The following is a 13,724-nucleotide window of genomic DNA, read 5'->3' as shown; positions in this document are numbered from 1 at the left end:
GTGCACCTACGTTTCCATCTTCTGTGCTCCTAATTTCTGCTGAGGTCATGAGACTCGGTATGATTTCAGAAATGTCACCTGAGTGGGCTGTCACCCTTTCCCCACCTTAGTTTTTTGGCACCCACAGTCTGAACACTAGCGCTTCCTCTGAATGTCAGTTTTCACTCATTGAAAACTCACTGGGTCAGAATCGGTGTTCCTAAGGAATGTTTTTGCAGAGCCATAGGGTTTGATTTTTGAAGCCGTGGGCAGAGCAAGGCAAATATGATGAGAGGGTCTGTCATCCTGGCCATTCTGTCATGATGCCTGCAGCCAAGAATTTTGCCTAGCAGCCAGTGGAGCTGTATGACCTTAGAAACCCTACAGACTTTACAAAAATTTAATTATTTGCTTATATATGGGATCCTTAATAAGCTCTAAAGTATGCAGCACTGAGAAAACATGTTGACCTGTGAGCCAGGGGTCCCCAGCCAGATAATCCATAACTAATAAATTATATGACCTTGAGGTCATGTAGCCTGGGTCTCTCTTTCCTCGTCTGTAAAATGAGTTTGAGGAGGTGATTTATAAGATCCTTTCAGTTGAGTATGACTTTTCGCTTTGGTTATTTCACTGGGAAAACAGCAGGTTCCTAGATGGGAAGATGGGGAAGTATGTGTGAAGAATGGCAGACAGAAGAGTGTTGTTGACCCACAGGCTTCCCTGAAGGTGATGCTGGCGAGCTGTGGAAAGGGCCACCTTAGAGCTTGCCTGCAGAGGTCCTGAGCCCACGATGAGGAGCATCACTTCACTCAGGGATCAGAGGGGCCCATGGATGCTATTTGAGGAAGGGAGTAATAACCTCACAGCTGAATTAAGCAAAAGTATACAGCCGGTGATGGACAGGGAGGCCTGGCGTGCTGTGATTCATGGGGTCGTGGAGAGTCGGACACGACTGAGCGACTGAACTGAACTGAACTGAACTGATACAGCCGGAGGGGCTTCCCAGGTGGCACTAGTGGTCAAGAACCTGCCTGTTAATGCAGGAGACACAAGAGACCCAGGTTTCATACCTGGGTCAGAAAGATCCCCTGGAGGAGGGCATGGCAACCCACTCCAGTATTCTTGCCTGGAGAATCCCATGGACAGAGGAGCCTGGCGGGCTATGGTCCACAGGGTCTCAAAGAGTCGGACACGACTGAAGCAACTGATCATGAACACACACACACACACACACACACACACACAACGGGAGAGTGTCTTTTATGGAACACCAGCAGGCTCAGCGGTGGGCCAGCCCCTGAGGCCCCCCAGGCTGGAATTTGTCATCAGAGTTTCAGGAGAGCATTTGCAATTAGAGACAGGGGTTTGAGACTGTTGCCAGGCGACACTGGAACCAGGAGAACACATAAGATCTATGCAGAGAATATAGGGGAGAGAGAGGTGATGGCTTAGGAGGAAGTCTCAAGGGCAACCAGAGTAGGACGAGGCGGCAGGGAAGGTATAGTCAAGAAGACAGGAGGACATCCAAGAGAGCCACTTCCTGGGGACCCCAGGAGACGACAGCATTTCCAGAGTGGGCAGTAGTGCAGAGTGCTGAAGAGACCCAAGCAGCCTCAGAATAGGCGCTTGGAACCTGCCATGAGGATCTCACTGCTAACCTGCAAGAGGGCCACTTCAGTGCAGAGCCGGGCCAGGAACTTGATTACAGATAGACCCAGAAAGAGTGCTAACAAAGTCGCGCGGGTGGCTGTAGAAGGGAGAAGAAACTTGAACAGTGACTTGACAGGAGACTTTGAGTAAAAAAGTGAAAGTGGAAGTAGTCGCTCAGTCATGTCCGACTCTTTACAATCCCACGGACTATAGCTTACCAGGCTCCTCTGTCCACAGAATTCTCCAGGCAAGGATACTGCAGTGGTTGCCATTTCCTTCTCCAGGGGATCTTCCTGATCCAGGGATTGAACCCAGGTCTCCTGCATTGCAGGCAGATTCTTTACCGTCTGAGCCACCAGGGAGGTGTTGGGGGAGACTGCAGTAACTGCAATATCAAGTGAAGATTGACACCGTTGGAGTGTGCACAGACTTGAGGCCAGGGAGAAGCCTTGGAGGATGAATGATTACAGATGCTGGAGTTGGAATAATGCTGAGGGTGGAGCAGGTTTCCCAACATGGGGAGAGGACAGTTGGGGCTACTGTTGCAAAGGAAGAGGGGCGCATGAGGAGTCATAGAGTTGGAGGCCAAGCAGTGAGAACTGGAGTGTGTCACACATGTTGGCCTTTATGTTTGTAGTCGTATCTGTGATTGGGTTACTGCTGGGGAAGTAAACATGGAGACTTGAGGAACTAGCAAGGGCGTGAAGGGGGCTTGGAGGCACATCTGTCAATTTGGCACCTGCAATCTCCGCACCTTTGTTCGTTCTTTAAGACAAAGGCAGATAGCCTTTGTGGCTCAGTGGTAAAGAATCCAGCTACCAGTGCAGCAGACACAGATTCGATTCCTGGTCCGGGGGATCCCACACGCCGCAAAGCAACTCAGCCCGTGCACCGCAAGTGCTGAGCCTGCACTGTAGAGCCCGGGAGGTGCAAGTTCTGAGCCCACATGCCTGGAGTCCGTAGGCTACAACCAGAGAAGCTGCTGTAGTGAGAAGCCTCTGCATTGAGACTTGAGATTAGCCCCCACTCGCCACAGCTAGAGAAGGGCCCACGCAGCAATGAAGACCAAGCCAAAAATAAATAAAATCATTAACAAAAAAGGACAGAGACAGGATGGGGCTCAGAAAGCCAGGGTTGGTACTTGCTTGTCTGCAGGGGTGGAAGTCCTGACTCCAGCCACAGCTCTCACCGGCTTCTTATCGTATCTAGCTGTGTTCTCGTTTTCTCACTGTTGAGTTGAATTATTTCCAAAGAAAATGATAGCATGATTCTTAAGAGCCGACTGACGAGTGCTATTTTTCAAGTCTTGACTTGTCTGCTTACAGACCTAAACCTGAACTTTTCTATTGGTAATTATGTTTTTCTTACAAGTGATGTATAGTCATTTCAAGCATCTTAATTATCAGGGCAATAATTGGGAGGTTTCCCTGCTTACTGGTTCAAGTCAGTGTCAGTTTCATTGCTTTCAGTAACAAGTTTTCTTAAAAGAGAAAATAGCCACAGTATAGCCTGCTGTAACTGTTAGTTAACCGGGACACTAATAGGCCACCTTCAGTGGTTGTTTTTGTGTGTGTGTGCGTGAATGTGCATACTCACTCATGTCTGGCTCTTTGCAACCCCGTGGACCCTCCAGGCTCCTCTGTCCATGGGGATTTCCCAGGCAAGAATGAAGGAGTGGGTTGCCATGCCCTTTTCCAGGGGATCTTCCCGACCCAGGAACTAATCTCTTATGTCTCCAGGTTCTTTATCAGCTGAGCCACTAGGGAAGCCCCCTTTCAATTGAAGACCTCTATTCAAAACCAGTTCTGGACAGTAACATCCTCCCCATGGGTCCTTTTTTTCATTTAGTCACTAAATTTGCATTGGATAGGATAGATTATTAGTCAGGAATCATTTAGTTGGAAGTAACAAATTCTTCTTTGAACAGTTTAGCTTTAATATGAAAAGAAAATAGAAGAACATATGGATATTGGTCCATGTAGCTGAGGATACACAGGGGTGGACTGACTTCAAGAAAGGCTGGATCTGCCTGGATTGGGAGGGAAGTTTGGGGGAGAATGGATACATGTGTATGTATGGCTGTGTCGCTTCACTGTTCGCCTGAAACTATCACATTGTTAATCGGCTACACCCTGGTACAGAATAACAAGTTTTTAAGAAAAAAAGAAAAGCTGGATCCAGGGGCTTAAAGAGTGTTGGCAGGATTCTCTTTCTAACTCCTAAAGTTTCCATCCCTGTTTGGCTCCATCATCACTGCATTACCGCCTCAGCTCTGCGTCCCTAGAACTTAGAATCCCAAAGAAGAGAGCCCGTCTTCCTCCCAGCTTCCATATTCCAAACTCAGGGAAGCCCCTGGCTTGTGCCCACCCCGAGCCAGTCACCATGGCCTGAGCAATGAAGAACTCTGGTGAGCCTAGGTCACAGGTCCACCTGGGATGAAGTGGTGAGGCATCTTTAGCGGTGTCTCACCAGGATGAGGAGGAGGTGTCTCCTCAGAAAGTAAAGAGGGGGAGGAAAGGGATGCTAAGTTAGCAAAACCACAGAGGGCTACTCTAGACACCATCTCACACAGCATAAACAGTAAACACAGAGGCAGAGCTTTTCCAGTCTGTGGTTGTCTTTTTTTAAACTTTTATTGGAGAATAGCTGCTTTACAATGTTGTGTTAGTTTCTGCTGTATAGCAAAGTGAAACAACTCTGTGTGTGTGTGTACATCCCCTCTTCTTTGGATCTCCTTCCCCTCTAGGTCACAGGCTGCAGTTATTTTCGAAGCACTCTCACAGTTTACTATTTGTTGTTGCTCATGCTGGTCACGATCTTCCCTGGATTGACATCTAGATGAAAGCAGGGGAGGCTATAAAGTGATTTTGGGAGGAATACACACACTTCTGAGTGCTCCCTTAAAGGCATCTCTTCCTCTAGGGTCTAGACATCGCCTTGAATTGGTTCCAATAAAGGGGATTTGGTTCAGCAATCATCTGGTTTCAGTCAGGCCAGAAAGGAAGCCATGAGAAAAGGTTTTGGCAATTAGGTCCAACCGAAAGTAGGAAGTGCTGAGCTTTGCGAAGTGAATGTGTGTAAAAAGGGTGATGCTGAGAGAGACTGAAGAGAGAAGTGGGCAGGGACGCCCAGATGAGTGTTGGCGACACGCCCTGTCACAGCCAAGGCTCCTTCCTGCGCTCCCAGCGGCGCGGGCCTCACCTCTCCTGCCCGGCCCTTCCCACCTTGAGCAGGCCTGGGTGGTTCCCGAGCGCCCCCGTCACCACAGAGCCCTCTCGGAAGCCGGCGTAATAAAATGCCATCTTCCGCATCTTCTCACCACCACACCCACAGGCTCGATCTCGGTGCAAACCTCTCTGTGATAACACAAACAGAAGAATGCTGAAATTAGACAGTTGTCCAAATATGGCGATCCTTCGCCACTATTTTTAAACCACAGTGATATGAAAGTGCCTGTATTCCTCCTCCCCCACCCACCATGTATAGACAGTCTGCTCAGCATACTCCAGATCTCCCCAGTCTTTCTATAAAGTGTGGTTGCAGATAGATCCAACAAAACCAACGGAGATAAGAGCTTTATTTAATTCACAAGTGAAGACTTTTAAAAAGTATCTCATATATTTGAGGAAAACATCTTAATCTCACTCTGTGCAGTATCAGCATTAAAATCTAGCTCAGAGAAAATATAAATCATGATTGTTCCTCCTCCTCATGACTTACAACAAAAATGTTTATAGTTTCCAAGTGGCAATTAGATATCACAACAAAGCCAGAGTTAATAAACCTATCAGTTTTTAGTTTTTAAACCATGTGGAAAACTCAATGAAAGGCTATAGGATTCATGATAATTAACGCGTCCACGTTACCCGTGCTCACTATTTAGTATTTTGTCGGTGTTCATATGGTAAGAATCAGTCTCTTCTTTAAAGTCTTTCTTCTGGACCAGCAGTGAGGTTTAAGATATATTCCTTTTGATCTTCCTGAGGATATTCCATAGTGGACATTATTAACATCATAATTTTATAGATGAAAACACAGAGGCCCAGAGGGGGTAAGGATCTCAATCGTGTCACACAGCAAGGAAAGGATGGTCCAGTGTTCACTCCTCGGGTCCAGCCAGCCCCTTCAGGGCTGTGTCTTTGGCCTGTGAGACTCGTCCTTTAGTGCTTTGCCCTGTTTTCCTGTCATTTTCACTGCTGCTCTCAAGCAAACCAGATCCATCTTTCCTTTGCTTTATGCAGTTGCGGTGCTGGAAAGGAGACGGGAAGAGGACATCTTTCTTGGTCACTGTTAGACTTCCTGACACCTCTGCTCCCCCCTGCTTGCCCCACTTACACTAAAACCAGTTTACTGACACTGGATGGGGTGAAGGAAAGTACAGCTTTTATTGGAGGGCCAAGCAAGGATAGGCATCTCATGCTCAAAAGGCCCAAACTCCATGAGCCCTCTTAGGGAACAGGTGTGCGTTGCAGGGTGCCTCTGATCATCCTGTCCGCTGGGTCAGTCTGGGCTGTGATGAGGCACCCCTCCTCAGGCTGGATGGCAGGGCAGGCTGCCATGCAGCGCTTCAGCTGTGGATGCAGGGCATCTGTGGGAAGATTCAGGAAGCTACAGAAACCAGTACTAAGATCTCCAACATGCCTTCAAGCCTGGCTTTGTTTCATACCCAAGGAATGTATTGATTGTAAGTTTGTTTTTATCTTAAGGAGACACCAAAATTCTATAGAGTTTTTATGGAAATGATTTGAGCTTCTCTGAGGGCTCAGCTGGTAAAGAATCCACCTGCAATGCAGGAGACACAGAAGATGTGGGTTCGATCCCTGGGTTGGGAAGATCCCCTGGAGGAGGAAATGGCAACCCACTCCAGTATTCTTGCCTCGGAAATCCCATGGACAGAGAACCTTAGTGGACTGCAGCCCAGGGGGTCACAAAGAGTTGGACACGACTGAGCACATATCTATGCATCCATTTCAATGCAATTCTACTGATGCTCAAAAATTGGACTTGCTTTGAAGGAAAGGAAAGGCGGAAGAACTAAACAAGGATCTGCTTGCTCCATTTGCACTAAAGCCAGTTTGCTGACACTGGATGTGGTGAAGGAAAGTACAGCATTTATTGGAGGGCCAAGCAAGGAGGATAGGCAGGTCATGCTCAAAAGGCCCAAACTCCATGAGCCCTTTTAGGGAACAGGTGTGGGTTGCAGGGTGCCTGATCAGCTCGTGTACAATTCTCTGATTGGCTGATGGTGAGGTAACAGGGTGACGTTTCAGGAATCTCAGTCATCATCTGGTTCCAGCCTGTCTTCGTGCTGGTGGTCGGCATGTAGTTAACTTCCTCCACTGGGTGGGAGTTTTAGTATCTGCGAAACAACTCAAGGATATGGCTCAGGATATTATCTATATAGACCTTGAGGAGAAACTAAACGTCCTTGACTTTATGACTAAGCTATTATGATTGGGTTGACCAAAAAGTTGTTCAAGTTTTTCTGTAAGATAGTATGGAAAAACCCAAACAAACTTTTTGGCCAACCCAGGGTCTTGCTTCATTGTTATTTGTTTCTGTTTCATTTTTGTGTGTTTTGTTTTGTTTTATTTTTTACTTCTCTGGTTAAATTTGCTCTTTGCTCTGGGAAGGCCTTGGAAGCTTAAACTTTTTTACAAGCAAGAGGCTTGGGGGTCATAGGGGGAGAGGGCATGTCTGTCAACAGGAAGGCCCCACAGGATCGTACTTGCTTTCAGTGGGAAATTGCTGAAAGGCTGTAATAGGGTTAATTTATATTTTGATTAACTTAAAAAAGAAATCTAGCTGGTCTATATCAGCCCAGCCCCTACTACATCTCTTCCCTAGAACCCAAGCCTGTGGGAGTGATGTGTTTTGTGCTCTGTTACTTCAATCAGCTTGCCTGGGCCCAATGGCAGGGACCCCAGAACCTGAAGGTGCTGACAAAGATGACCTGCTGCTGTTGAATGAAATCTTCAATGCTTCCTCCCTGGAAGAGGGCGAGTTCAGCAAAGAGTGGGCTGCTGTGTTTGGAGACGGTCGGCTGAAGGAGCCAGTGCCCACTGTGGCCCCAGGAGAGCCGGACCCCAGGCCCCAGGCAGGCTCAGGATTCCTTCCTTCACAGCTTCTAGATCAAAACATAAAAGACTTACAGGCCTCGCTGGAAGGTACGGACCACAGGGATTGTAATGGGGGTGGGGGTGGTGATATATTGTTTGTTTTTTAATCCAAAGACCTATTTTTCTTTATCTTCTTGTGTTTTCTGATTTTTATCTTATATCCAGTGTCTTTTTGTTTTGTTTTGTTTTGTTTTTGTATTTTTCTTTTCTGTATGTCCAGTGACTTTAGTTGAAGCATCAGAATCATATTCTAGAGTTAAGATGCGTATTAGGGTTTAAAATCCTCTTCTTTGCATAATTTTCTCTCCATGTTAGCACTTCCTATTAATCAAAGGCTAGAGGGGTGGTCCCTGATCTTCCTGTCTTACTTTGATTTTAGACTTTTTCGTGGCACCCTTGAGGGACCAGAGTGCCTTCACCGTCGTGGCCTATTCACATGGCCATTCCTGCCTGGCCAGTGCCCTAGCTGAGTTCTCCCGTATACTCGTGAGATGCTCCCATAGATGTGGGGCTTTCTGGGTGCTTTTTCCCTCTCCCACCACAACCCACCCCTTTCCTGGGTATGCCCTCAGCTCAGCCATTCCTGTTCTGCCTGAAACACATGGCCCAACAGAAACCGAGTTTTCACACTGATCAGAAGTGATGAGACACTTTGGTGAGGGTTCAAGGTGCCCCAAAGCTCACCAGCAGCTCACATGCTGGTTCAGAATTACTGATGTGTGCAGCAGATTGATTTTGAGTGCAGAAACTAACGCTCAGGTTGAAAGTGAAATTTTTAAGTTGGAGTTTCTAAACAAACAGACCTTGAGAAGGAAACCATTTTAGTATCCGAAGGCTTTTTTGCTCTTTCCATGTTTTAATTATAAGACAAATCGCTGTTCAGAAGTTCTCAAATTGTTTAGATTTTTCCATGAATTTAGGTTATCTCCTTAATAAACAGTGTGTTTATCTGGCACTTAGAGCTGAGAACAAACAGCCGAGCTGGAATGATTAAGTAATTATGGGCTATTAAAAAAAAAACAACACTCAGGTCTTTGGAGATGAGATCATGGATGTGGCAAAAGTTGGTGGGCAAGACCAAAAGAAAATCTTTCCTCTTTTTTATGAAATACATGTTTCCTTTCATCTTCCTTTTTGAGTCCTATTTTGTAGGCATCTCGTTTATTCTCAGTAATGAGGTTAGAGATGAGAGGGATAACTGCGGTCCAAAGCTACTTCTCTGCCCCGAGTCTCCCCCAAGTTTCACCACCTCTTTTGCCGGAAGCCCAGAGGGACAGGTTGCCAGAGACCAGGTTTCACCCCCACCCAGCTGTGGTGGAGGCGCTAACAAGGCGTGGGAGAGCTGGGAGAGGCCAGGCCGGATCGGGATCCGCAGCTCAAAGCTCAGGGCCGCTGGAGACCCTCCAGCCATGCTGCAGGGTGAACGCCCCCCAAGCCCCCAGCTTTGGAGACACCGGGCCACCCGCTGCCGCCAGGAGCAGTGGTGGCAGTGCTGCTCCTCAGCTGCGGTGGCTGAGCGTCACTCTCTCACGGGCACCTCGGGCTGACAGTGAGAACTCAGAGCTTCACATCCTCTTCCTGAGCGGGTGGAGCAAGACCTCAGCTCAGGCCCGGAGCACTGTCCCCAGGAGCCCTGCCCAAGAGCTGAGACAGGAGCAGCAGCCATGGGCTGGGCACCTCAGTCTTGCCCCGCGGCCACACCTGGGGCTGAGGGGGGAGTGGGTCACAGCAGGAGAGACGCAAGCTGGCACTAGGGAAAGAGAAGAGGCCCTTTAAAGGGAAGCCATTTATGTCTCAGGCAAGCAATTTCACTGGAGGTTGCCGCCCTAGTAGCACTGAAGCAAGATTCTTATTTGTCCAGCAAATATGTATTGAGTCCTCTGGGTGCCAGGCACTGGGGATTCACCTGAGAACAAAACAGGCAAGGCTTCTGCCTTCCGGGAACTCACATTCTAATGGAGAGGAGATAATTGTGGTGCTGGAGAAGACTCTTTAAAGTCCCTTGAACAAGCAAGGAGGTCAAACCAGTCAATCCTGAAGGAAATCAACTCTGAATTTTCATTAGAAATACTGATGCTGAATCTCCAATACTTCAGTCACCTGATGTGAAGAGCCACCTCATTAGAAAAGACTCTGATGCTGGGAAAGATTGAGGGCAGAAGGAGAAGGGGGTGACAGAGGATGAGATGGTTGGATGACATCACTGACTCAATGGATATGAGTTGAGCAAACTCCTGGAGATAGTGAAGGACAGGGAAGCCTGGCGTACTGCAGTCCATGGGGTCGCAAAAAGTCAGACCTGACTGAGTGACTGAGCAACAGCAACAAAACATAATGAAAAAGAAAATCACATTGTAGGTTAGAAAGTTAGCAATGATATGGAGAAAAGGAAAAGCAGAGCCAGAGCTACTGGGGGAATCGCAGAGTAGGTCAGGTGAAGAACTAAATGGGACTCTTACTGAGAAGATGAGGTCTGAGCAGAGACTTGCAGGAGGCCAGAGAATTAGCCATGTGGAGATCAAGGTAGGGAAACGGCTGTGCCCAAAGGGAGGATGTGCCTGATACAGTAGAGGGTCTGCAGGAGGAGCACTGGGGTTGGAGTGAGAAGGAGAAGTGCTCGGAAAGGAGAGGGGCTGGGCCATATAGGCCTTGTAGCTGTTGGAAGATCTTAGGAACCATCATAGCATCTTGGACCAAGGATCTGGTTTACCATTTACAAGACCCAAAAAAAAAAAAAAAAAAAAGTTTCATTTCCTCTGCTGAGGTTCTGTCAGGATCAATGTTAAAGCAGTAATTTCTAACCTCTGAGTTATCCTGTTTCCTTTGCATGTGTGTGTGTATGTGTGTGTGCGTGCACGCACACGCACTTAGTCGCTCAGTTGTGTCCGACTCTTTGCGACCCTATGGACTATAGCCCACCAGGTTCCTCTGTCCATGGGATTCTCCAGGCAAAAGTATTGGAGTGGGTTGCCATTTCCTTCTTCAGAGGATCTTCCTGAACCAGACATCGAGTCCACATCTCCTGCATTGGCAGGCGGATTCTATACCACTGAGCCACCAGGGAAGCCCCAATATTAGGTATTTGACTCACTAACTAATTATCAGGAGAGACTCAGGTCATCTGAAGGAGCTTTCTACTTTTCCACATATGTTGTCTTCTTATCCCTGGGATAGCCCCCACTTCAGAGACACTGAGGTCTAAAACTGATTATCATGGTAAAATAACAAGAACTATCGGAGAAGGCAATGGCAAGCCACTCCAGTACTCTTGCCTAGAAAATCCCATGGACGGAAGAGCCTGGTGGGCTGCAGTCCATGGGGTCGCTAAGGGTCGGACACGACTGGGCAACTTCAGTTTCACTTTCCACTTTCACACATTGGAGAAGGAAATGGCAACCACTCCAGTGTTCTTGCCTGGAGAATCCCAGGGACGGGGGAGCCTGGTGGGCTTCCGTCTATGGGGTCACACAGAGTCGGACACGACTGAAGTGACTTAGCAGCAGCAGCAGCAGCTCTCCATATGGCAGGTGCAATGGGTCAAGCACTGCCCCATGTATATGTGGTGTGTTATTTCATCGTCACCACATCCTTCCCAACAGGCAAGCACTGGTGTCATCTCCAACTTGCAGCCTGGGAAATAGAGAAACAGGGAGTAAGTGATTTGCCCTGGATTAGACCCCTGTGGTATCATCTGCATATCTGAGGTTATTGATATTTCTCCTGGCAATCTTGATTCCAGCTTGTGCTTCTTCCAGCCCAGCATTCCTCATGATGTCCTCTGCATATAAGTTAAATAAGCACAGTGATAATATACAACCTTGACATACTCCTTTTCCTATTTGGAACCAGTCTGTTGTTCCATGTCCAGTTCTAACTGTTGCTCCCTGACCTGCATACAGGTTTCTCAAGAGGCAGGTCAGGTGGTCTGGGATTCCCATCTCTTTCAGAATTTTCCAGTTTATTGTGATCCACACAGTCAAAGGCTTTGGCATAGTCAATGAAGCAGAAATAGATGTTTTTGGGGAACTCTCTTGCTTTCTCCATGATCCAGCGGATGTTGGCAATTTGATCTCTGGTGCCTCTGCCTTTTCTAAAACCTGCTTGAACATCTGGAAGTTCACAGTTCACGTATGGCTGAAGCCTGGCTTGGAGAATTTTGAGCATGACTTTACTAGCATGTGAGATGAGTGCAATTGTGCGGTAGTTTGAGCATTCTTTGGCATTGCCTTTCTTTGGGATTGGAATGTAGATGACACCACCCTTATGGCAGAAAGTGAAGAGGAACTAAAAAGCCTCTTGATGAAAGTGAAAGAGGAGAGTAAAAAGGTTGGCTTGAAGCTCAACATTCAGAAAACAAAAATCATGGCCTCTGGTCCCATCACTTCATGAGAAATAGATGGGGAAACAGTGAAAACAGTGTCAGACTTTAATTTTTTGGGCCCCAAAATCACTGCAGATGCTGATTGCAGCCATGAAATTAAAAGATGCTTACTCCTTGGAAGGTAAGTTATGACCAACCTAGACAGTAAATTAAAAAGCAGAGACATTACTTTGCCAACAAAGGTCTGTCAGTCAAAGCTATGGTTTTTCCAGTGGTCATGTATGGATGTGAGAGTTGGACTGTGAAGAAAGCTTATCGCCGAAGAATTGATGCTTTTGAACTGTGGTGCTGGAGAAGACTCTTGAGAGTCCCTTGGACTGCAAGGAAACCCAACCAGTCCATTCTAAAGGAGATCAATCCTGGGTGTTCATCGTAAGGACTGATGCTAAAGCTGAAACTCCAATACTTTGGCCACTTCATGCGATGAGTTGACTCACTGGAAAAGACTCTGATGCTGGGAGGGATTGGGGGTGGGAGGAGAAGGGGACGACAGAGAATGAGATGGCTGGATGGCATCACCGACTCAATGGACATGAGTTTGAGTGAACTCCGGGAGTTGGTGATGCCGTGCTGTGATTCATGAGGTCGCAAAGAGTCGGACACGACTGGCCAACTGAACTGAACTGAGACCTCTGGTAGGAGGCAGACTGGATCGTGGGCCTGAGCCCCTAGACTCCAGAACTCATGCTTTTCGCAAATCTGTGCTGTTGCCACCAAGTACCACATCTCTGAAGGCAAACATGATTCCCCGATGGGCTCCCTCAGGCCTTGCCTTGGGTGCGTCTAGAGGAGCCGGAGTTGTAATGACTGTAAGCTTGGTCCTAGGCATCCCGGGTGCATATAGGGACCAGGGCAACCACACAGTCATGGAAGAGAGATGTGAGTGTGGGAAGGAAGGGTTGTGTCAACCACGAAAGTTGGATGATGTTCCAGAATTTTGTTGTTCTGCCTTTGTTCACTCTCGTCCAACTCTTTTGTGACCCCATGGACTGTAGTCCACCAGGGTCTTCTGTCCATGGAATTCTCCAGGCAAGAATACTGGAGTGGGTTGCCATTCCCTTCTCCAGGGGATCTTCCTTTTCCAGGGATCAAACCCCTGTCTCCTGTGTCTCCTGCATTGAAGGCAGATTCTTGACCCACTGAGCCAATGGAGAAGCCTGATGTTCCAGAACAGAATATGTGAATTTGAGATTATCTCCACAGTCTTTGCCGGTGCCTGCCATCACCCCTCGTTGACTCTAGCTCTGCCTTGCTCAGTCTGGCCACCACCATTGTGGCTTTCTGTGAGGACCAGGTGGAGCAGGTCAGAGGTGGACAGCTGTCTGGACGCAGGCGCGTCCCTCGGGGCTCTGCACTGCCCTCTCCCCCATCCTCCTTCACTTCCTCGGCCTTTTCCCCTTCTTGCCTCTCCATTCTCCTCCGCCTCCCTCTCCTCTTTGGCCTCCCTTTGCCTTGGGGAAGCAGAAAGCAAAGGGGAGGGGTGGATTTCGTAAGAGAACAATTATATCTTCCTTCCCCACCTACTTCAAGCTCTAGAAGAGCAAAACAAAGGAACTTACATTAAGGATCAAGTCGTGCTGAAAAATGTGAAG

General features: G+C 47.8%; 1 protein-coding gene across 11 annotated transcripts in view; it reads left to right on the top strand.

The window, feature by feature from the left end:
• Positions 1 to 13,724, top strand: part of ICA1 (islet cell autoantigen 1) — a 197,982-nt gene that overhangs the window by 173,943 nt on the left and 10,315 nt on the right. For 10 of the 11 annotated variants that reach the window (XM_088833439.1, XM_088833447.1, XM_055420481.2 and 7 more), the window contains one exon: positions 7,530 to 7,799. The exons of the other annotated variant lie outside the window; for it this stretch is intronic. In XM_088833439.1, the coding sequence (XP_088689565.1) occupies positions 7,530 to 7,799 (270 nt within the window). The remainder of the gene's footprint in view (positions 1 to 7,529; positions 7,800 to 13,724) is intronic. 11 annotated transcript variants of the gene reach the window in all.

This window comes from Moschus berezovskii, chromosome 3, assembly GCF_049115385.1.
Source record: "Moschus berezovskii isolate FMDL1 chromosome 3, NW_MosBer_1.0, whole genome shotgun sequence".
Classification (NCBI taxonomy): domain Eukaryota; kingdom Metazoa; phylum Chordata; class Mammalia; order Artiodactyla; family Moschidae; genus Moschus; species Moschus berezovskii.
Note: the sequence above shows the minus strand (reverse complement) of the source record. Positions and strands in the feature narration are given on the sequence as shown.